The 24,755-nt window shown below is 38.8% G+C and overlaps 1 protein-coding gene across 2 annotated transcripts in view; it reads left to right on the plus strand.

Moving 5' to 3' along the window:
• Positions 1 to 24,755, plus strand: part of pkd1a (polycystic kidney disease 1a) — a 143,311-nt gene that overhangs the window by 92,119 nt on the left and 26,437 nt on the right. For both annotated transcript variants that reach the window (XM_061988148.2, XM_061988150.2), the window contains exons 21-41: positions 69 to 266; positions 382 to 681; positions 774 to 1,213; positions 2,713 to 2,863; positions 4,575 to 4,727; positions 5,941 to 6,081; positions 6,503 to 6,824; positions 9,968 to 10,184; positions 11,209 to 11,368; positions 14,679 to 14,831; positions 14,929 to 15,073; positions 18,288 to 18,617; positions 18,736 to 18,824; positions 18,933 to 19,245; positions 21,787 to 21,964; positions 22,045 to 22,309; positions 22,385 to 22,580; positions 22,656 to 22,826; positions 23,948 to 24,091; positions 24,249 to 24,459; positions 24,582 to 24,708. In XM_061988148.2, the coding sequence (XP_061844132.2) occupies positions 69 to 266; positions 382 to 681; positions 774 to 1,213; positions 2,713 to 2,863; positions 4,575 to 4,727; positions 5,941 to 6,081; positions 6,503 to 6,824; positions 9,968 to 10,184; positions 11,209 to 11,368; positions 14,679 to 14,831; positions 14,929 to 15,073; positions 18,288 to 18,617; positions 18,736 to 18,824; positions 18,933 to 19,245; positions 21,787 to 21,964; positions 22,045 to 22,309; positions 22,385 to 22,580; positions 22,656 to 22,826; positions 23,948 to 24,091; positions 24,249 to 24,459; positions 24,582 to 24,708 (4,404 nt within the window). The remainder of the gene's footprint in view (positions 1 to 68; positions 267 to 381; positions 682 to 773; positions 1,214 to 2,712; positions 2,864 to 4,574; positions 4,728 to 5,940; positions 6,082 to 6,502; positions 6,825 to 9,967; positions 10,185 to 11,208; positions 11,369 to 14,678; positions 14,832 to 14,928; positions 15,074 to 18,287; positions 18,618 to 18,735; positions 18,825 to 18,932; positions 19,246 to 21,786; positions 21,965 to 22,044; positions 22,310 to 22,384; positions 22,581 to 22,655; positions 22,827 to 23,947; positions 24,092 to 24,248; positions 24,460 to 24,581; positions 24,709 to 24,755) is intronic.

Raw genomic sequence — 24,755 nt, forward strand, 5'->3', positions numbered from 1 at the left:
ATTATCACAGTCTTCTGTTTTTAGATAATTATTTCCAGACTTTTATGTGTTGTCATTTAATATTCTAGGTAAGTTCTAAGAGGCGACACCTACAGGTTGAGGTGATGGAGCCTCTACGTGGACTGTCCATCCAAGGAAGCTGCATAGCAATCCCTGTAGGTGTGAAGAGGTTATTTACAGCCAACATCCTGACGGGTAAACCTGTTAGCTTCCTCTGGACCTTTGACCTGCACCACTTCCACAAGACCTCACATATTGGCAAAGAGGTAAGATTGCAGGAGATGTTTGTCCTCATAGATTTGACTATAATTTGTCATATTACTTCCATCTGTGAGGTATGCAAATAGTGATGTTTCTCACTGTCTCTTCGCACAATCCCAGGTGGCCTACATACCAGAAGAAGCAGGTTTATTAACCATTTACCTGAGGGCCTTCAATGCGCTGCATGCTCAGAACATCACCAAGCATATTCTGGTGCAGAATCTGCTGACGAATGCAGTCCTTTATGCAACACCTCAGGACACGTTGGTTAATAAGACTATCACGCTGGTAGCTTCTGTCACACCCAGGTCAAATCCTGTGGAGTGCTTGTGGGAATTTAATGATGGTTCTTCTCCAGTTCACACCAACACTACAACTGTGGGTTATGAGTACAGCGACCCAGGAAACTACATGGTGCAAGTATGTTTGTTGCATAGATAGTCACTGATCTTTAGGGGAGTTTGAGTTCTTTGTAGTATTTGTATTCACCAGTTTGTTTTTCACTTTGCCAGGTGAACTGCAGTAATCTGGTGAGTTGGGTTTTGGCCCAGGTGGAAGTAAACATCAGCGTCTTGGAGTGCGAGGAGCCAGAGGTTCAGGTGGTTCAAGCCCCCCGTCTCGCCATCTGGAGATCTCAACCCACTTTTGTGGAGGCCACTGTAGACCTAAAAGGCTGTGCAATCTATGGCGCACAGTACTTATGGCAAATACTCTCAACGCCGTCTTGTGATAATGACCCCCTTTTTCCGTCTGGAGTCCTGGCTCATCCCTCCCAGCCATTACTTAATACAGTCATTCCCCTACCGGTGGAGGTGGATGTGCGGCGGCTACAGCTGTCGCTGCCCAAAATGACACTGGCTACAGGGAACTACACTTTGGTGTTTTCTTTGTCATATGAAGGCGTCCCATTAAGGAAGGCAGCCTGTTTGCAACTTGGCGTCATGGCAGCAAGGTCTGTGGAGAACATGTTTTATACCACCTTATGCAATTTTGTTTAAATGGTCTTAATGTAACTCATGCATGGCTGTTAAACACTGGTGTTTTATAAATCTATTTTGTCAGAGTGAAGGAAGGACTTCAGGTTAATGTACATGTATGAGTTCACTTTCTTTAATATACTGAAGCTGAGATGTTATTAAAGCTGCAGGTTATAGCACTACCGAAGCAGTGAAGGTGACTACACATTAGGGTTGCTCGATATAGACGATATAAATAATATAAATTTAGCCGAGGATAGAGCTTTTAATTGTAACGTTATATTGTGATAATGCGTATTGATGACACATTCAAGCTGTGTCCTGCAACTTTAATAGCAACACGCAAACAGACCCGTCCCCTGCATACTGTAACATTCTTGCTAGCGACTAACGACACCCCATTTCTAAGTCAGCAATCCTCGCCTTTATGGCGGCAAATAAACAATGTTTCTTACAAGTGTCATCCCTGGAGTACGAGGAATAGCAAAAAATGCTACCCTACACACAGTTGGAGGATAGAGTTCTTAAATGTAAACAAAGGTGTGCGAATTGATACAAATATCGACAGTAACGCTATATAATATCATTATACAGTCGATACTAGAGTGGTTGCATCGATATTTTTTATCATCAAAAAATATTTTGTTGTTTTTGTTATTGTTAACAAAATGGGAAAATAAGTCACTGGGCACAGGAGGGCTTTAAGGGCAAAATTCAAAAGATTTAAATCAGAGCCAGTGGGAAGTCATTTAAATACCTAAATATTATTTAGTATTTAAAAATTTGTATTCCGCCGTTCTCTGTTTTTGTCTATTTGGTATTGAATCGATAACCACATTTCTAGTATCACCCAAAACTAATGTAAAGTATCCAAACAACAGAACAATAATTGTTTATTACATTTTAACAGACATGTAGATACAGCCATGTTACAACAGAAAGTGGTATACAGTTAGTAGATTAATAAGAGTTTTGAGAAAATAAAACAACCGGAAATTACGCAATATGTTGCCGCATAGGTCAGCAGTTAAATTAGGAGCCTTTGTAAACTTTTGAAATGGTCCTATTATCATTTACATACCAAAAAAATCTAATGATATATATCATTATCGCAGAAGGCTGCAATCTATTTTGCAATTTTCTAGGCCATATCGCCCTGACACATCATTTTTATGTTCATAGATTTTTAAAAGCCTGGGTTAGAAGATTTTTGATATTTGTAAAAATTTGATTGGGTCAAAAGCAAGGTTTTTCAAGGGTTTTCAGCTTAAGACCCAAATTTCAAATTGGGTTCCTCTCTAGGATCCAAACCTACAAAAAAATGTTTATGTTTTGCCAAGATATTGACATTCTGTTTATTTAACAAGTTTGATTCATTACAGCAAACCAGTTTAATGAACCAAGAAGCCCTTTACTAATAAAGTGTTAGCCTACTGAACCAGGAAACAATTACATACCTCTGTTGTTCTGACAGGCTCATGCCCATCATAGAAGGTGGTACCTATAGGGTGTGGTCGAGGACTCAGGACCTCCAGCTCAGTGCAGAACAGTCCTACGACCCCAATATGGACCCTGACAACCAGTCACTACTCCACTACCACTGGGAGTGCCAAAGCACCTCAAAGGTGAGGACATGCACGCAATTTTTTTACACAGTATTTTAAAAATACTGTAGCACAGTGTGTTACCTAAAAAGGTGGTTTTAGGCCTAATAATACATTTGCTTTATTAATGTAGAAATATTCATTAAAAAAAAGAAAAAAAGCTATACAAATATTTTACTTTTTTTGCACTTGTACGTTGAGTAGTGCTTTTATTCTTGATTTTACTGTTCTCCACATTTAACTTTAAAGTAGCAGTATTAATGGAAAATCAAGTTGACTTGACATGCTTAATTGTGTTTTATTGTATCCATTAAACCAGTGGTCCCCAACCACTGGGCCATGGCCCGGTACCGGTCCGTGGATCGATTGGTACCGGGCCGCACAAGAAATTGAAAAAAAAAATATATATATATATATATATATATATTTTTTTTTTTTTTTTTTTTTTTAATTAAATCAACATAAAAAACACAAGATACACTTACAATTAGTGCACCAACCCAAAAAAACTCCCTCCCCCATTTACACTCATTCGCACAAAAGGGTTGTTTCTTTCTGTTATTAATATTTCTGGTTCCTACAATATATATATCAATACAGTCTGGTTCCTACAATATAGATCAATACAGTCTGTAGGGATACAGTCCGTAAGCACACATGATTGTATTTTTTTCTGACAAAAAAAATAAATAAAAAAATATCCACTCTTTGTGTGATGATGTAAATGAGGTGTGGTTGTATTGTATATTAAGTATGTGTCCATGAAAGGGCATTTTATGACTTTTCTTAATTTGATTACATGCTATAGTATGATTTTATTATTATAATTTTATTGCATGATTTTTGTATCTCTTTAATTTAGGTGGGCAGGGACTGCAGATGGAAATGAGCTATTTAGCTATAATCTGGTACAGAACATATCTGTCTTTGATATAAAATACTATTATGATCATATCTATTTACTCGCAACCTCTGTAAGTCTTTTGGTGTCATAAATCAGATATAAATAATAATAGCTTAAATATAGAGGCAACTTGTTTTTCCATTATTCTGGTACATTAATCAAGTGAAAATGTAAAAGTTCCACAAAAAAACATATTTGACAATGAATTCATAAGACGTAATCTAGTTTGGTACCCCTTTTTGTGCTGTGGAAAAGTTATATAATGCTCATCTGGTTGTAAGCACCAAATGAAGTGAAGAGGAATTTACATGTTTGGGACACGTTGCAAGTTTTTGTGTTTGGATGTAGAGCGTGTGTGAAATCATTTACTGTTTTTCACACTCACCACGTCTGGATAGGAGTGTATTCTCTCAGTAGACCACAAAATAAGACCCAGTAGGATGGGTGTGTCCAGTACATGTGTGTGTGTTAGTGTGTGTATAAATGTGTGTGTGCTGCCGTTCTAAACAGGCAGGCATTGGGTTATGCAACTGTTAAATGATCAACTCAGTCTTTCACAGCTGGCACTTGGCTCCCCACTCTGACAATTACACTTCCATCACACAGTCACACAAAGTGAAGAGTCTCGGATCATTGCTTTTAATACTGATTCATTCCAAATGACAACGTCTCCGTCTTGCTACACTTTCATAAGACTTTATCATAAATGTTGTTGACTTCTTTCTCCTGTGTGACTGCACTCTGTAAACATTCATTGAAAGAGTTGCATACAATCGTAAGAGTTTTTGGAACACTGAATTAAATTTCCACCGTAATCTCTTGTTGCAGGGTCCCAAGCACTGCTCCAGCCTAAACTTTGGCTTGGGCTCCAGTGGTCCCGTACTGGGAATCTCTGGCGCTGAGTTGGAGGCAGATGTGGAATACACTTTCAAACTGGCTATAAGCAAAGACGGAATGACCCCAGAATCCACCACACAAACTGTGAGTGTACAGTGAACCCCCTCGAACTTCTGAAAACATATTCCCAGTTGGTGGTTCTTGCTGTAAAGCAAAGCTTGCATCCTTTAAAAGTTAGCGGCCAATAATGAAAAGCCAGGTTAATAATGTCAGTCTCAAAATTATAAAGCAATGAAGGTTAACGGAACAGAATGTGTATCCAATATGTTTGCATACAGTCTATTGTAGATTTTTAGATGTAGTCAATTTAAAAAAGGACAAAACATATTAATAAACATTTGACATGTAAATAAATATGTGAGATTATAACCAATGGCTACCGGTAATTTTACATCTCCAGTCTCTCTGCAAGTTGATGTTAAAATTAAGACAAGCATATTCACGATTTAGTACACAGATTAAAGGGGATTTATGATGATTGTAATATACATTTTAAAAACTTCCTTGTGGTCTACCTAATATTTATTAGATATGCTTAGTGTACATTTTGCTGCACAGTCACATTTATAACCCGGTTTTTGAGGCTGCCTGCAAGATGTTCCATTTTGACTGCGTTTCTAGATTTCAAATGATACTGTGGTCAAATTTGGAATTGCCACAAAACTCATTTTAAGATACCCAACAACTGTCTGTGCCATCCCCCAATTCGCCACGTTTCATGTGTCAGGTGTATCGCAATGAATGGGTCCATATGAATCCCCTTCCTACTGTATTTTTTTTTTGTTGGACACAGGCAATAGCTGGAGTTAAAGTTATTTTTGATTGCTTTTTTTGCAGCTGTGTCCTTTTTACAACTTTCATCATATTGTCTTACTTTGTGCATATGTTTAAAAACACAGGTATTTTCTCATGTGAGTCATGTATCATCAAGGCATCCTGACAATTACAAAATAGCAATGATCATGTGTGTGCCGTGCAGGTTAACTAAACATTAGTTTGTCTACTTAGAATAATGAATTTGTTCACTGAAGAAGAAGAGATGCTTGTAAAAAAAAAAAATTGTTGACCTAATGTTGGAAAATTCTAGTCATTATTACACATCGATTGTCAAAGCTTTGTTGTAAACCTCCTGATAAAAATCGGCATATGGAATTTAAGATAGTACAGCTGGGGCTATAATAACGTTCAAAGAAAAATAAGCAAAGTAATACTATAAAATATTGTATTGTGACCTGTACTTCAATTTCCAACCCATTTACGGCTGTGCAAAAGTTTGATGTTTGTGTATCTTTGGCAGGTGCTCGTCCAGAGCGGCCACATCCCTATGGTATATCTGGAGTGTGTGTCCTGTAGGGCCCAGTCCATCTACGAAGTCAGCCAGAACTCGTATGTCTACCTCAAAGGAACCTGCACAAACTGCCAGGGCTTTCATCGTGGGGTAAACACACACAAACCACTCTGGGACACACAATCAATTTTAACTCCCACTATGACTGAGAGGTGAGGTCACTGTTCCACACAGACACCAATGAGATCATTATTTCCAGAGTCTTCCTCCTACTCTCCCTCCATCTTCTGTTACTTTTATGGTGCAGGTATTAGTAAGTGGGTATGAGACTGAGGTCATTGTCAAGTGGAGCCAGGGAGAATAAGTAATGTCCAAAAACAGAAAAACAGTCTGAGTAGTTGACTCATTTGGTGCTCAAGTGTGTCTACCAGCTGGATGTGTTTATGTAGTATAGCAGAAGTCTTGAGACTTCTTGTCTCATGTGGATAAAATGAAAGTTGGAACAATGGAAAATTATCTGCACTCCAACGTGACACTTGCGTTTTCAAACAACTCTCTGTCTCCTTTTCAGAGATGGACAGCTGTAACTTCGCAGAACGAGACCCTAATCCTGGACTCCTCCTCGACGACAACAGGGAGCGACGGCATGAATCTAGTGCTGCGACAGGGTGTCCTTCTACATGGAGATTCCTACATCTTCACCCTGCATGTAACCGACGACACGCTGGACGACGACGGCGCCGCCTCCATTACCCTGCACCACAACATGCCGCCGGCTGGTGGGGAGTGTCACCTGAGAGCGGGAGGGGAGGCGGAAAGGAATAATGGTGATGAAGACGGTGGAGGTTGGAGGATTCGAACACTGCTGGAGAGAGTACACTTCAACTGCTCTGGTACGGTATGCTATTGATACACAATTATCACTAATCGTTTCATTTATCATTAACTAAAGAAGACATTTTGACTTGCAAGATGCAAGGTCGGATGTGTTTGGTGTAGAACAGGGCTATTCAAATTGTCCGGGGGCCAAATCCAAACCAGGAATGACACTATACCAACATCCAACTTCAGTTCAAAACTTGGGAGACAATCACGTTTGCAGGAAATTCCCCAACAATTATTTTGTTCAACTTCTTTAGTTATACTAGTGGTGTTCCACAAGGTTCCATTTTAGGTCCACTCTTTTTCATAATTTGGGCTATTCGACTGGCAAGTTCAGTTCAAAAAACTTGTGAGAGACTCACAATTTTTGCGCAAATTCATTAAAAAAAATAGTGTTGTCATAGAGATAATCTTTGACTAGCTTTTTTTACAGAAGGTTTTTAGAGTGGAACTGCACTTTTTTGGGAATTTTGCGTATTATTCACAATCCTTATGGAAGACAAAAACCCATATGTTTTTCTTTTTTAATGCATTCTAAATATTAAATATATGCGATCAAAAGTCCATTTACCATGGAGCCTATGGGAGTCGCTCTATTCAGCCTATAAAACCCTTAAAAATATCCAATCACCTCCATTTAGGATTTATATACGTCGATCAATCAAAGTTTATTTATATAGCCCTTATTCACAAGTGTCTCAAAGGTCTGCACAAGCCACAACGACATCCTCGGCTCATATCCCACATTAGGTCAACAAAAAAATGCTGTAAGTACCGTATTTTCCGGAGTATAAGTCACACCGTAGTATAAGTCGCACCTGCCGAAAATGCATAATAAAAAAGGAAAAAAACATATATAAGTCGCACTGGACTATGAAAAAAACTGCGACTTATAGTCTGAAAAATACGGTATATGTGTAATGTAGTAACAGGCACATATATAATTACATTTAATATTTATGTAATTTGCTCACTTTAAGCATACACCACGCATTCATTTCAAAAACCTATCACGACTTTCGCTTTTTTTTTTCCAACATCCCTGATTACAACTCACTGCAGGTTTCATGAGAGACAACACACATAATATTACATCACCCACTGTACAATGTCTGCTGTCATTAGGATGCCAACTGCTAGGCAGTGATGGGCAGTAACAAGCTACATGTAGCTAAACTACATTTTCTAGTAGCTTGGCGGTAGCTTAGCTACTTTTTTAACAAGGAGCTTTTCTTGTAGCTTTGCTACTTTTAGAGCCATGTAGCAAGGTAGCTTACATCAAAGCTACAAGCTACAAAGAGAGAAAATGGACTACAAAACCAGGCTAAAAAATATGGAGAAAATACAATGACCTGGATGAACAAGGGCATCCATACATACGGAGAAATGGCATGAGAATTGGTTGGTGTTCGTATGATGAGTCACAATTGGCTAAGGTTAGGGTGAAACATTACAGATAGGCCAATCAGAGGCATGATAAGGTGGGTCATCAAAACGAGTAAGAAAAAAATCATTACAGACACGCACTCATGTCACATTACGACCAGGAAGTCAGAGACAGAGGGATGCTTCAACCTGACGACTCAAAAAAAAATACATACTTAGAAATGGCAAAGGAATTATCTCTCGCAAATTAGATTTTTCCTTTAGTAATGAAGATGACGTGCTGGAAACCAACAATAATGTGTGTCCTTGGCCATATTTAGACAAATGTATGCATTTAGAAAAAACAATGGCCAAAACCTTAGTGTTTAGTTGTTTACTCTGTAAACCAAAATCATAAAAAGCTCTCTTCATCTAAGACGTCCAACACAAATTTAGAAACACACATTAAGGAGAATTGAGTTTAAGAAAGGTTTAACTGCACGTAACCATTATCAACTGTTACCAAACAACACACAAGTCATTGTTTTTTTTTATCAAGATATAGATAGATGCTGTTTTTTTACTGGAGGTAGAAAAAATGAATAACATTATAGGGGTGGGCCAAAGAAAAGGCAAACTAAATAAATACACACAGTGGGGTGTGGGGCCAGACCCATAGAAGTAGTTGTAGGGTATCCCCAGCTAAATGACAGATAGTTAATAGTATTGAACCCTTATTGGGTCCATTTGTACACTCTCATTTACATTAACATTTATATTATACATGTGGGCCCATAGATATTAATGCTGTTAAAACGTTGATGTATCAAGCTATTATTGCCGTGTAGCTTGTAGTGTAGCTTGCTACAATTCTCCAGGGATAGCTTCCCCTGTAGCTTAACTACATTTAATCGAGAGTAACTTGTAGCTTAGCTTATTACATTTTCCAAGTAGCTTGCCCATCACTGCTGCTAGGATGTTGATATTGTCCCGTTTAGATGAAAAATTACTTATAAACCTCACAAAGACAAGAGAGGGGAAACCAAGCGTCTTTTCATGTTGTTCTCGCCATTTCTAAATTGTCCGTCAAAGTGTACCAATTTTACGGAATATGTCCTCGTCCTTCTATCAAGGTGAGAGGCATGATTTATGATCTACAATAAACTTCCAGGGAGCAAGTAAGGGATGAAACAGCTCACCAGTCAATCATGTCAAAAAAACCCCACACAAACTCATGATCATGGCATTTGCTGTGTTGGCACTTATAATAACAATATCGCTAATACTTAGTTAATATTTAACTCACGAAATGTAAATGGAGTATTGTTGGCTCCACTGTAAGCAGATTTTTTTTTAACGTTTATTTACGAGTAACAATGCAAAAAAATAAAAAATACGTCCAATGTCATGTCTCTCATAATGATTGTGAAAGATAGGCAAAATTTAAAAAAATAGTGGAGTTCCCCTTTAAAATTAGCAGGGTGCTCCTCTAACTCTGACAAACTAAATAGACCAAAATCAAATCTACTGCTGATTCCCCGGAATATACAAAATAAGACTAATAGTGAGCAAAATAAGACTGATAGTGAAAAGAGAAGTCTGGCCCACCCGGTCCTTAGCTTTCTGGAAATGTGGCACCCAAAACTGTTTCGCTGAATATACCTGGTGTAGAATAATTTGAGAACTCTTAGACGGTTTTTATGAAGTTGTTTCTGTCTATATTTTATTAAATTTCGGACAATTTATTTAAACATGTTCTGCTAACATCCTCCTTCCTGCTCTCCTCCAGGATACAGAGATCGGGGCATCTCAGAGACACCTTTACTCTACAGTTTGTTGGTGACACGCTGCAGAGAAGACTACTGCGAAGAGTTCTGCGTGTACAAAGGCAGCAGTCCGGAGCATTCCGCCTTTCTTCCGCCAGGCTTCAGCTCGGCCCGACACCGTGTTGCTGTTTCCATCACAGTAGAGGACCTTCAGGGTGCAGCAATAACTGCCCTTAACAAGTAATTATTTGATTTTCTTAAAGGGGAGTGTACTTTTTTGGAATTTTGCGCATATCCTGGTCCTCTATTTCGCCCATAAAGCCCTTTAAATAACCATCCAAAAAATGCCACAATACTCCCATTTTCATTTTGTCACCTGAATTTTAATCAAGTATTATTGATATTGTTATTATAAGTTCTATCACAGACAAACTATATTTAGCGGAACATTGTCATAAAGAGCAAACAAGCTTGTTGCTGTTACAGCAACAAACTTGTTTACACTTTCTCACCTCAGATAGTCAAAGTTTATTCTAGATCCTAAATAATGCCTCTCACCTTGATAGTAAAAGGATGAGGACATAATCCCACATGTTGGTCAACTTTGGCATCCAATTTAGACCCAGAAATGGCGAGAAAGACACGAAAATACGCTAAGTTTCACCACCCTTTGTTTTTCGCAAGGATTATGAGTCATTCTTCATCTCAACAGGAATATGACATCATCCTAGCAATTGGCATCCTAGTAAAAGCAGACATTGTACAGTAAATTATGTTTTATTATGTTTGTTGGCTCTCATGAAGTCTGCTGTGAATAGTAATCAGTGATGTTGTCGAAGGAAAAAGCAAACGTTGAGTTGCGTTTTTTTAATGAATGTGCTGCCGCATGCTTAAAATGATCAAAATACGTAAATATTACATGTTATAAATGTGCATGTTACTACATTACATATATACTTACAGCATGTATAAAAAACCTTCATGGAGGTGTTTGGATGTTTTTAAGGGCTTTATAGGCAGAATAGAGCGACTCCCATAGGCTCCATTGTAACCACACTTTTGATTGCATTTATTTATTCATAAGAATGCATAAAAAAAGGAAAACATACATGTTCTTGTCCTACATAAGGATTGTGTACGATAAGCAAAATTCCAAAAAAGTGCAGTTCCCCATAGTTATCCATACACTCATATTTAGAACATATATGACCATCAATAAATGATGCATAAAATAGCATTATCTACAGTAATACTTTGTGCACAGATCCATTGAGGTGGAGCTGCCAGATCCACCATCTGAGTACACAAGTCTTCCTCACTGGCTGGCAGAGCTGACTGACAGCAAACTGAAACAACTGCTGGAGCAAGGAGACTCACAACAAGTCAGGCAGTTATCCTTGGCTCTTATAACTGTCCTAAATGAGGTAGGAAAAGCTTCAACGTGAAAACATTGTGTGCATTGTGTTGACTATTACTATTACTGTCGTCATCCGCAGGTTGAATCCTTTTTTTCATTTTCGTCTTCTTTAAAATGTCTTTAAATTTTTCAAATTCCTCTTGCTTTTGTTCCTTTCTGACACCTTCACAGTACCATAATTGAGTTTGTTCAGTCTTTGATGTTGGTAGTCCATGTTGCTCTGGGCCTTCCTCTTCCTCTCTTTTCATCTATTTTGCCTCCTTTCAGCGGTCATTTATACCACCTTTTTGTTTGCATGGCCAAAATATTTCACTTTTTGTTTTTCAATTGTGTTAAGTACGGTAGTAGTTTATTACAATTCATCCTTTTCTAAAATGTGTGTTTGTTTTGAAAACCGTCCATTACACATTTAACATTCATCGAAATGTGACTTAAAACATTTGTATGCACATATTACATTTCAAACCTTTAGTATATCATCATCCATCCATCCATTTTCTACCGCTTATTCCCTTCGGGGTCGCGGGGGGCGCTGGAGCCTATCTCAGCTACAATCGGGCGGAAGGCGGGGTACACCCTGGACATCATATTGAATTAAATTATGGATTAGATAAAAGGAAGAAGTCAAACAATGTACTAATATGATGCCGTTTAAGAAACTGTTTCAACTCAAAGTGTTTACAAAGAAGGCTTATGATAAACATTTTCAACTCATTAATAATTTTAATCATCTCACTATATGAAATAAAACTTACTTCACTATTTATTTATTTATTCATTTATTTATTTATTATAATTTTTTTCTGAATTGTAGTATTTATGGAGTACATTGTGAACAAATTAAGAACAGGAAGTGAACAAAAGTGTTAGCAATTGCTATGAAATGGAAAAGGGGTTGGATGAAATAAGCTCTGCTTCTTCCTAATCCTTTTCAAACATATTAAAAAGAAAAACTGGAAATTGTAATGTATAATGTTGTAATTGTATGAATGTTCGAAATAAACTCAAACCATAACCATACAACCAAAGCGCAAATGTTTCCAATTTTTGTTTCAAATAAGGTTGAACTATTACTGTATTCAAAGATTATAATAGCTGTTTTTATTGACACGGTATAGGACTAAGTCTCTGTTGGTGTGTAAAGGGAAAAACATAAAAGTTACAATTTCTGTTTGGATCCGAGAGAGGAGGATGCAGTCATTGTCTAATTTGCATAATTGGCAATGAGGCATGTAAGCAAAACACATACAAAAATTCAAATATTTTTATAAATACAAATTAACTGTTAGAGCTGCAAATCTTTGGGCATTACATGATTCGATTCGATTCTTGGGAGTAATGATTCAATAGGTTGTCGATTCAAAATCACTACTTTTTTTATAACGTTGGGTGCCAGTTCTATGATGAACGACAATCCTCCATAAAATAAATAAACAGCTGTAATACATTTGTATATTACTTAAAAAACTGATTTTGTTTGATAAAAGCGTACACACAGGGCAGCACGGTGACAGAAGGGTTAGTGCATCTGCCTCACAATACGAAGGTCCTGAGTTCAATTCCGGGCTCGGGATCTTTCTGTGTGGAGTTTGCATGTCCTCCCCGTGACTGCATGGGTTCCCTCCGGGTACTCCGGCTTCCTCCCACCTCCAAAGACATGCACCTGGGGATAGGTTGATTGGCAACACTAAATTGGCCCAAGTGTGTGAATGTGAGTGTGAATGTTTTCTGTATATCTGTGTTGGCCCTGCGATGAGGTGGCGACTTGTCCAGGGTGTACACCGCCTTCCGCCCGATTGTAGCTGAGATAGGCTCCAGCGCCCCCCGCGACCCCGAAGGGAATAAGTGGTAGAAAATGGATGGATGGAAAATTGTACACAAACATTTATTAAATTAGCTGGACAGGACAGATTTTGGGAAAATATATATATATATATTTTCTTATTTTTAAAATCGATTTTAGATAGTTTTTTTGCGATTAAGAATTGTTACAAATAAAAATCGTGAGTCATTCGGGAAAACAATTTTTTTGACACCCCTAATGACTGTTTTCTGTCACTCTTTTTGTGCTTCTTTATGTCACGGCTGTGAGTGTTTGGGAGGGCGAGGGGTCAAAGTAAGACCCGCTGCTCTTTGAGAAGAGTGATACACGCTGATAAATTTAGTCTTTTCTGACTTTGAAATGTTGTTACAATGTTGGATACTCGTGTTATACAATACCAAAGTGTCAACACATAAGGTTCAAGCAATTTGGCGTGAGCTTGCACACAGTTTTGGATCCCTCTGCTTGAGGCAGGAAACACAAAAAAAAGTTATAATGAAGTATTATTTTTCACCTAAACATGTCATGCGCATAATAACACAGAAGTGCGACATGCAGTTACAAAAAACATATTTTTTTATACAGTCTGAATCGATTACCAACCATGCAGGTGTATCTAATGTTGTGACCAGGTGAATCTATATAATGTTCATGAAGTTTTCTTTATTTTTAAATGTGTCTGAAAAAAGATTAGCGGTGACGACTTCAAGATATATATTTTAACATTGTACATTTTCAAAAGATACATCAATAAATCAATCAAAGATTACTTATATAGCCCTTAATCACAAATGTCTCAAAGGGCTGCACAAGCCACAACGACATCCTCGGCTCAGATCCCACATCAGGGCAAGAAAAAACTCAACCCAATGGGAACAACGTGAAACCCTGGAAGGGACCACAGATGTGATACTTTTGGGGAAGGTGGCACATGTTTTCATTTGCAATCCAGTCACGCTTCCACAATCGAACATCTTGCAGACCGACTCAAAAGAATGGGTTATAAAAGTGACTCTGGAGCAAAATATATGCAACGTTTCCACTAAATGATATTAAACACATATTATCTGGACCACAAGGAAGTGTTTTAAATAGAGATTCAAATCATCATAGGTCCTCTTTAATGTTGGATGGTTTCCTAAAGTGGTTGATAAGACTTGAAAAAGTGTATTCAGTATTTCTGTTGTGATAGAGCTGCTCCAGGTGAAATTACAACAGTAATAATCAACATGTATTGATTTACTGATTACCGTAATCAATTATTGCTGCTGCTGTAATGATTGACATGAACAATTAGCCAATGATTGCACGGACAGTAACTGGGATGCTGGCCAAAAATGTGGAGATTGTGATGATGAAATTCTAGATTGTTTGTAAGGTCTTGAAAATTGTTCATACCAACAATCCAAAATGAAATCAAAGATATATTCCTACTGAATTATTTAGAGCAAGTCAATGTGTATCAATGCTAATTTCTGCATTTGTGTTGCAACAGTATGAGCAGAGCAGGGAATCTACCCGGGTGTCCCTCGCTGAGCGCATCTATCGAGTCAGAGTCCGCAGCAACATCACCAGGGCTCTGACAGCACTGGACCTGAATTCTGTGAATGACATTCAGCAAACCTCTGCTGCGCTAGCTCAGTGCACGGTGCGTAAGATGTGTGTTCTTGGGAACCCAAAAGAGAACAAATTAAGAATTATAAAAAAGAAGGCTGATATTTGTTTGCCGTTTGTATTTTTTTTAGGCGGTGAGCAGGGAGTTCATCTGTGAAGAGTGTCAGAACAGCACTCTGAACAAACTTGAGTCCATGTTAGAGATTCTACAAAATGACACCAAGCAGGGAACGGTCACTCCGACTGAGATAGCTGACAACATCCTGAACATCATGGGTGAGATATCTTTGTCTATGTTTAAAACACATGTTTTTGTCTTGGTTGCTTATACCTCAAAGGGTTAAAGGGTAAATAGGTTATACTTGTATCGCGCTTTTCTACCTTCAAGGTACTCAACGCGCTTTGACAATATTCCCACATTCACCCATTCACACACACATTCACACACTGATGGCTGGAGCTGCCATGCAAGGCCCTAACCACAATCCATCAGGAGCAAGGGTAAAGTGTCTTGCTCAAGGACACAACAGGCGTGATTAGAATTGCGGAAGCTGGGGATTGAACAAGGAATCCTCAAGTTGTTGACACGGCCGCTCTACCAATCGAGCCACGCCGTCCCAAAAAAACTGCACTTTTTGGGGGAATTTTGCCTATCGTTCACAATTCCTACAAGAGACCAGAAGACAAAAGTTTTGGGGTTTTTTTGCATTCTAATTTCTAAAAACTGTCTCGTTCTTGGCGGCTGGAAATGCAGCTAATGGCAGCAATCCATTCTGCCTCTAAATTAATTAAAAGTACATCCAAAAACCGTCAACAATACTTCATTTACGTTCATTAATCTGTATAATAACCAAGCTGTAGCAACATTGTTATTGTAAGAGTGAACACTGAGGAACTGTTTATCTAGTGTAGTAACACATTGTCTTGCGACGGCATGCTAGGGCATTAGCCGTAAACTAGCTATGGAAAGAGGTAAGCTAGCTACGACAAGGGGTAAGCTAGCTTTTGCGTCAGCAGCTGAATGCCTTTTAAGTTTGTAATGCACAACACGATGTGATAGGACATCCATCTGTACTGACTGAAAAACATGAACAATCATATTACAGTATTTGTAAAGTATTAGCCTACATTTCATGTTTTTTGTACACAGCTAGCTCGATTGATTGATTGATTGAGACTTTTATTAGTAGGTTGCACAGTGAAGTACATATTCCGTACAATTGACCACTAAATGGTAACACCCGAATAAGTTTTTCAACTTGTTTAAGTCGGGGTCCACTTAAATTGATTCATGATACAGATATATACTATAGTGTATGTACTGTATTTGTAATAACAAGAATGACGTGTTGCTTGTATCATGATCAATATTATAGTCATTAACTTGATGGACAGTTGTCTGTTTGGTCCAGCTGGCCGGGGAAGTTTTTTTCTTGTTGATTTTAGTAAGCGCTCCATTTATGTTGGCATAGCCTGGCTCCAAGTTTCACATTTACAGTCAAGTCAAGTCGACCTCACTTTCTCAGCTGCCGACTGATCCAACGTTTCACCGTCTTTTTGTGCTTGCTTGTATAACCAGTAGTTCATCCTCTGTGTATTCAGGTTCAAAAAATAAGGTTGCAAATCGTCTTCTTTCCAAAAAAAGTTGCCCTTCTTTGTAGTCAGAGAAAATGTGCATGTTTCCTCCCACCAGATTTTCTGTGATATTATATTATACAGGTGAAACTCAGAAAAATAAAATACGGTGTAGAAGTCCATTCATGTCAGCAACTAGCTTCAAATGTGAAACTAATCAGTGATATTAACTCATTATATGCAAAGTGAGATATGTCAAGCCTTTATTACGATTTTGATTATCTTGGCTTACACTTTTTGAAACCCCACATTTTCTGAGAATTTCAAATCTAAGTTTTCATAAACTGTAAGCAACAATCATCAAAATTATAACCAATAAAGGCTTGACATTTCGTACTTTGTATGTAATAAGTCAATATCACATGTTACTAAATGTTACATTATTGTGTAATTTCCACATTATTAATTTTTTTCAATTCTACAGAAAAAATATTTATTTATCACATTTATTTCTTCTTTTTTTTTTAAATACTTTTTTTCTTTTATGTTAAGTATGTGACCTCACTGTAGGCTTTCTAAGGTTATGTTACACAGTCGAGGCTAATCCCCCTTTTTTTTTCTTTTTTTTTTTTTTCTAAATAAGAATCGATAAGACATCTGTTAAGGAACTGAATGGTTAAGCAGAATCAAAAGTGGAATCGGAACCGGAAAAATCTTATCAAATCCCATCCCTAATTATATATATGCTTGCAGTGTGTATATAATATACATATATATATATATACATATAAAATATATATATATACACATATAAAATATATTAGCAGCATTTTGCAAGCGTTTTTTTATCATCCTCAAAATCCTGAAAAAAAAAATTAAATTCTGTGTTCTTGTCTCATATTGACTCTGAAAAAAAAAGTGCAGTTTCCCTTTAAAGGGGTCATGTAATTATTTTTTTCCTGCATTTAAAACACTTTCTTTTATCTACATAACATGTATTGTTGGTTCTTTGGTCAAAATTTTACATAGATTATGTTTTACAGACCATCTTCAAGTATGCGCTGTTTTGTGGGTGGTCTTATTTACATTCCTCCACTTCGACTGCGTCTTCTCCCCGTCAGCCATGTTTGTAGTTTTTAGCGCTTCCATATGGAGTCTCCTGATAGATATGTTAGAACTATACACTACTTTGTATAACAAATGTCTTCTGTGGAGGATGCATATGCATGTACGAGCCAGTCTGAAACACAACAAGAGGATAGAGAAAAAGAAGGAGCTTATAGCGTGGGACTACAATGGTGGACTTGTGCAAAGCTCTTAGGGTGAAAATTCCAAATGGCTGGTTTGGGGGAAGTATGAAGGAAGGCAGGATTGTTTTATAAATATCTCCGCAATGCCTCCATGGTTTGATTTCAAATTTTTGGGCGTTATGCAGATCCCAAGTACACAAAAACAGGTACCAATGGGTAACAACAGTTGGTTTTGCATAATAGGTCCCCAACTCCCCTTTAATAACGCTATTATTCCCACTCATGCCAGTCACTCCACGTGGACTGCTAATGCTGCGCTAACAGCTAATTCCACTCTCACTTGCTGACGTCACTTGTCACTCAATAGGCACCACCTTTTAAAGACGAAAACTGAAAATCACAGATATTACGTTATGCACTCTAATCATATCAAAGGCACACGTCCAATGAAGGGTTTTCAAAAAGTAACGCAATGATTACTTTCCCTGGCAACTCATTACATTTGTTAAGAAGTAATTCCGTTAGTAATTAATTTACTTTTTTGGGAAAGTAACTATGAATAATAACTTTTTAAAGGTAAGTTTTCCAGCACTGTATATTGTAAATTAACAGAGGACTTTGTGTGAAAAAAAATTGTCATCTCCTCTTCTCTTTCAAAACTTAAGGAGATCTGATCCATCAAGTCAGCCAGTCAGCGTCTTACTTCCAACCTCCCTATGTGGATTCCCCATCATTCTTCTCTACCTCCCCATTGTCCTCTTCTGGTTCATACCACGGCGGTATACTGTTGGACCCCTCCCCTTCCTCCTTGGAGCCACACCCACTGCGAGTGGCAGCCAAAGCCTACAGCTTGTCCTCGGTCCTCATGTTGATCCTTATGCATGGCCGCGTCCTCAACGAAGAGCCGCTCGTGCTGAGGGGAGCAGAGATTGCTGCCACAGGAAAACTGGCCGACCCCCAGAGCCTGCTCTGTTACCACGGCAACAGAAGTCCAGGTGGGGCGTTTATTCAGTGTGATGTCTATATTCTTCACCTTGCTAACTGAGGAGGATTGCTAAAAGTAGGATTGTCAAGAGCAATGTGTCAAGACACTGCCATCATGTTTGCTTTCAGAGTGCCAACGGTTCTCCATCCCCAGAGCGTTTAACAGCAGTCTGGGAAGAGCTGCTGCAGGAAACAGTGTCTTGCAATTGCTCTTTCAGGTAAAAACAGTGAACATGAAGTGTCTCTTGTGTTGCCACCCATTCAAACAATGAACTCTCCATGGCATTTTCTCACTTGAATCCTGCAATTCTTTGTTTTCCCTTCAGTTGGAGTCCAACCCCTTCCCCTTCAACTATGTAGCCAACTACACTGTCTCCACAGAAGTGGCATCCATGGAGTTTCGTACTGAAAACGGCACCCAGATTCCCATCTCTGGACTGGATGACAGTCTGGCCATCACTGTTGCAATTAACAATGGAAGTGGAGGAGAGCTCAGCACAGATGGTTCCAGTGCAGGAGTGCCCACAGCTGGAGCTGTAAACATAAGCCAGTGTGACTCTGTCATTGTCAGGGTGACCACAGGGAACACCAACCGACAGGCTGGACTGTTTGTGCAGCTCAACTTCACTTCTTTGGAAGGTGAGTCTGAACACATTGCATAGACCTCATTGTGTAAGAAATGATTACATCACACATGCATCAAAAAGCCATATGGCAACAATAAATTTGCCTAATTTATAGTCAATAAACTAACTATTGTAACTATTATCAAGGCTTGAAGGGTGACCTCAGGATGCAGAGACAGCACACTAGGTCCAGGTAAAAATTTATTTACAACAAAAAGAAAGGATTGCAGCATGGAGTTGCAAAGCACAAACAATAGAAGGTACAATACAGAAAAGCTCAAACAGGCACAGGAAGCACATGACGACATGTCACAGGAAGCACGTCAAGGTACAAATCAAAAAGCACAATGATTCCAGAGGACAGGGCTGGCCTAAAAGGCATCCTGATTGGCAACAAGAAACAGCTGTGAGGCTAAACTGCCAATTAGGCACAGCGGAGTGAGCCAGCACTCAGATAAGTGAACTGAAGGCAAATGGAGGCAAACGGGAAGCCGAAACCAAAATAAGAGCTCTGGCCAGTAAATAACATAAAATATCTGAAACTAATAATACATGTCATGATAGATCATGACAACAATGTAGCATAGTTTGGGTCTTGTTCTGTAAAATTCAGCACAATTGCACAATGTGAATGACAGAAATCCCTGGCATGGGGATTTCTCATGAAAACAACAAAATCCTGATCCAGTGTTTCTAATGCATTCATTTATTTGTGCTGGACCGCCGCAAATAAATTTGGACACCAACAAATAGATCTGGTGCTACTGCTTTGCTCACAAACAGAGAGACAATGTATATTTGTAGATTGTATTTATTTAAAAAGAGACAATACATATTAATGAACATTTGGCATGTAAATGGGAGATTTTAGCCAGTCCCTCGGTCTGTGACTGGAGCATGCCGTTACAACTTACAACATTCAGGCATGTGAAATATTTGCGAAAAGGCAGAAATCCATGGGTACTTGCTGTTCCTGTTGCCTAAATGCCAAAAAACAAAAAAGCTCGCAAGTTAGCATGATCTAGCTAGCTTACTTGTTGTCGCCTGCGTTTGCTCTCCGAGCCACAACACTGACGGCTTTCTACTTTGCTGCTAATTGTTTTTGGATTATTACAATCCAAACAATTTTAGTTCTGAACCAGTTGTAGTTCTAGAATCAAAAAAACTACCAATAAATACTGGAGAGTCTAGAGCACGGGTGTCAAACTTGTTTTCATCGAGGGCCACATCGCAGTCATGGCTGCCCTCAGAGGGCCGCTTGTAAATTATAATCGCCTCATTATATTATTGCACAATTGCCTATGCATTTGGTTATTTGATTTGTATATGTACAAATTGATGAATAACTTGCTTTGAAATCGCAGGTCCAGGTGACAAGCAGATATTTAAGTATTTATTGTTATTTTTACAAACTATAACATGGTATAAAATAATTAGGGGTGCTAAAAAAAATTTTTTATCACATCCAAATCCCGATTTTTATTTATCTCGTAAATTGATTAACAATTTTAAAAAATCGAATTTATTTATAAATTTTTTTGACAAATTATCTAAAAAAAATAATATTTTGCTGACTTGGTGCGCGTATATTTCATACGTCAACAACCAAAAGGAGGTTTTGTAAACTGTAAGCTGTTTTGTTAAGGTGTTGTTATTATTATACCAAATAATACATTCCAGAAAGCAGTTTGAATCGGGAATCGTGTTGAATCGAGTATCGATTATGAAGGAAATCCTCACTCCAAGAAGTTTTATCGAATGGCGAGGTGCCCAAAGATTAACACAAATAGCAATTGAACATTTGTTGCATGAGTAGATGATATCAAAGTTTAAAACATATGGAATTTATATGTTTTTCTGTCAAAATGGAAACAATGAAAACATTTAGTAAGAACGATGAAGTACGCACATTATTTCCAGGCTTTCGCGGGCCACATTAAAAAACGTGTCAGGCCGGATCTGGCCCCCCGGGCCTTGAGTTTGACACGTATGAGTGTTTATTAGTAGCCAGCGAGAAGGTATATTTTTGACGTGATGAATGTAATCAGAGGTCACTACACCGGAAGCATATTATCTGAGGGGGCGTGGCCATCGGATAGAGTTGCTAAATGGGGAAGGTTTTCTGAGTTCTTTGTATGCATGTTATAGAATTTTCCATAACATTTTCAATGACATTAATGTTTTTAGTAAATTAGCTACTTAAAAAATCTGTGGTACATTACATGGGACATGTAAGATATTTTCCTATTTTTTTCATCAGTTTTCCTCTTTTGTCCTCAAAGGGTGCTCACATGCCTAAACATTACAACAGGATAACCTTTATCATTTATAAAGGTTGCCGCACACAAAAAATCTTTGTTGTCTCTTGGTTTTAGCACAGCAAAAACCAAAAAGATTTCCAAATGGTTAGCTAGATCAAAGACAATATTCCACAATATAGGCATAGATGTAATGTACAGTATATATTATGCAAATAGCCCTGCTTTGAACCACCTACACATTTTTCTTACATTATTCATGAATGTTGCCAAAAATCTTTCCTGTCTTTCTCTAGATGCCAGGGAGAGAATGAAAGGAAACGAAGACTATGAGGAGCCATATATTGAAGCTTATCTTCATTCACACAAACAGCCTAATGAATTCAACTGCACCGAAAAAAAACATATCACACTCAGTATGACTCAAGGCCAAGACCTTGATCACAAGAAATACACCTTCTTCCTGTCACCTGAGTAAGAAGTCCTCTTTTAAGACGTACATTGACACCATTGTAGCTCAGAATTACTTCACATTTCTGCTTTGTGTTTCACAGGTTGTATGACACCACCCTGGACTACTTTATTAACGTAAGCACGCCCTGCAGCTCCACCTCACAGCTTGCTGGCGTTCATCTTGAGGTGGGGCTGTTTGCTTCGCTGTGCCAGTACTTCAGCGAGAATGAAAAGCAGTGGCGAACAGATGGCATGGTCCCCCTGGCAGAAACGAATGCCAGCAGAGCCGTTTGCCGCACCAGACACCTCACAGCCTTCGCCGCGGGTCTCTTTGTACCTCTTGATGCAATCAGCTTTACAATACCAGTCAGTACCAGACTAATACGAGTTCACCTTTAGTGATGTTCAGTAACGCCATACCTATGTTCATCTTTCTTTCAGGAGCGATCCGGCCCGCCAAGCTTAGTGGTGCTGCTAGTGTGCGTATTGGGCTTACTCAGCTACGTTGTTGCTGCTGCCATCTTGCACAAGTTGGATCAGTTAGATTTACGTCGGGCTGGTGTGGTTCCTCTGTGTGGCACCGATGGACTCTTTAAATATGAGGTCCAAGTAAAAACCGGCTGGAATCGTGGCGCAGGTAAACTGGTATAAAAGAATATAAATGACCTCAAAGTTATTGATAATTTACTATTATATTTCATTACTATTTCAGGCACAACGGCTCATGTGGGAATCAACCTGTATGGCCGTGAGGGCCGCACCGGACACCGCCATCTGGACAGTAGGGAAGCCTTTGCACGCAATGCTCTCGACATCTTCCATATTGCTACAGACACTAGCCTTGGCAGTGTGTGGAAAATAAGGATTTGGCATGACAACAAAGGTAACTGCATAACCCAGGGGTAGGGAAGTTATGGCTCTCGAGCCAGATGTGGCTCTTTTGATGACTGCATCTGGCTCTCAGATAAATCTTAGCTGACATTGCTTAACACGATAAGTAATGAATAATTCCGCTGGTAATCACAGTAACGTTCAAGACATAAAGCATTCTCATGCATTTTAATCTATCCATCCGTTTTCTACCGCACCTGTTCAATAAATCGCATTAATGGTAAGAAGTATTTTATTTATTATTGGTTAGCTTCAGAATAACAATGTTGTTAAAAATAATAAAAATGTTGGTCTTACTTAAAAAGGCACGCATTTAGTTGTATTCAATGTTAAAAAATATTATATGGCTCTCACGGAAATACATTTTAAAATATTTGGCTTTCATGGCTCTCTCAGCCAAAAAGGTTCCCAACCCCTGGCATAACCCATGTACAAAAAAGCCCTGCTATGGAGAAAAGTTGGACCGCCAGACATTGATTTACCGCTACCAGTTTGACTTTACTCATTGTCACATTATAATGGGCCTGTCTGTAGAATGTAGCCTGTCGTTACAACTCAGTACAGCAGATGGCAACGTAACTCTGCTTCTTAACACACCTCATACACGCTTGGTTTGCCAGAGAATAAGAATATTTAGCAGGAGGGACCAGTGTTGTCAACTGAGTGACTTTGTTGCTATTTTTAGCAAGTAGTCAGACCCCTTATAAAGCGACTAGACACAAACGTTGCCATTTTTTGTGTTCTTATTGGACTAACATGAAAGCATGTATCGCTCTTCTCAACAAGCAGCATGTCCTACTGTGTCCCCCATGACCATATTGCCTGTGACTTAAAAAAAACACAATAGGAAGTAACAGAAGAATTTCTTCATTTGTATTTCGTAGCATGTATTGTTCTATTCATGTTTTTTGCACACATTTTGTCTCAACCACAATAAATACATGTGTAATCATGGCTATTTATGCAAGTTAGACGATGGCGTTATCTAGTCCCCCCCTCTCTGCAACCCACTGCCATACAGTAGATAGATCACAGTCCTGTCGGAAATACTAAAACGGTTAATTATATATTGTTTTGTATACAATTAAATATATCCTTTGTGGTCTCTTTCAGGCTTGTCCCCATCATGGATGGTACAGTACGTCTTGGTCAAGGACTTACAAACAGGAAGTAGTTACTACTTCCCGATTGAAGAGTGGCTGTCAGTAGACAATGAGAGAACTGATGGGCGAGTAGAGATGGAGGTAGAGGCCTCAGGTAAGGAATTTAGACTATTGTATGCCCACATTTTAAAGAATATGCCAGATTGAAGACCTCAATGCTGTTAATACTGTTAACTCTCCAAAAAAATGTTTTAAGACACCAGCAGTTTTAAGACACACTTCATTGTAGACACCTCATTTGATTTCTTCAGAAGAGGCAGCGCTTCGCCAGTTTCCCCGCCTGCTGCAGTGTGAGCTGCAGAGGGCGCTTTGTGAGAGTCACCTGTGGCTGTCGCTGTGGGAGAAGCCCCCTCGAAGTCCCTTCACTCGCTTGCAGAGAGCCACATGCTGTGCTTTGCTACTGCAGCTCTTTTTGGCCTTCAACACTCTGTGGCACAGCATTGTGCTTGACAAGAGATACAGGTGTGTTTCGATACGAGCTCTCATCTCTTACATTGAAACATCCAGATGTGACACCCACCCTACTAATACAACAGGAAGTCTATTTCGTGGTGTCTACATATTATTGTCATTCCATGTTGCAGCCCGCAAGCCGTGTCACGGCTATCTTCACTGAACGGCGAGACTGTAGCAGCAGGCGTGGTGACTTGTCTGATTGCTTACCCTCTTTACCTCCTCGTCTTCACCTTCTTCAGAATGAGCCGCAGCAAGGTAATGACTCGAATTCATGTATAAAAGAGGTCCCGCGCACACACTAG

Source organism: Nerophis lumbriciformis, linkage group LG27 (genome assembly GCF_033978685.3).
Source record: "Nerophis lumbriciformis linkage group LG27, RoL_Nlum_v2.1, whole genome shotgun sequence".
In the NCBI taxonomy this organism is placed as follows: Eukaryota; Metazoa; Chordata; class Actinopteri; order Syngnathiformes; family Syngnathidae; genus Nerophis; species Nerophis lumbriciformis.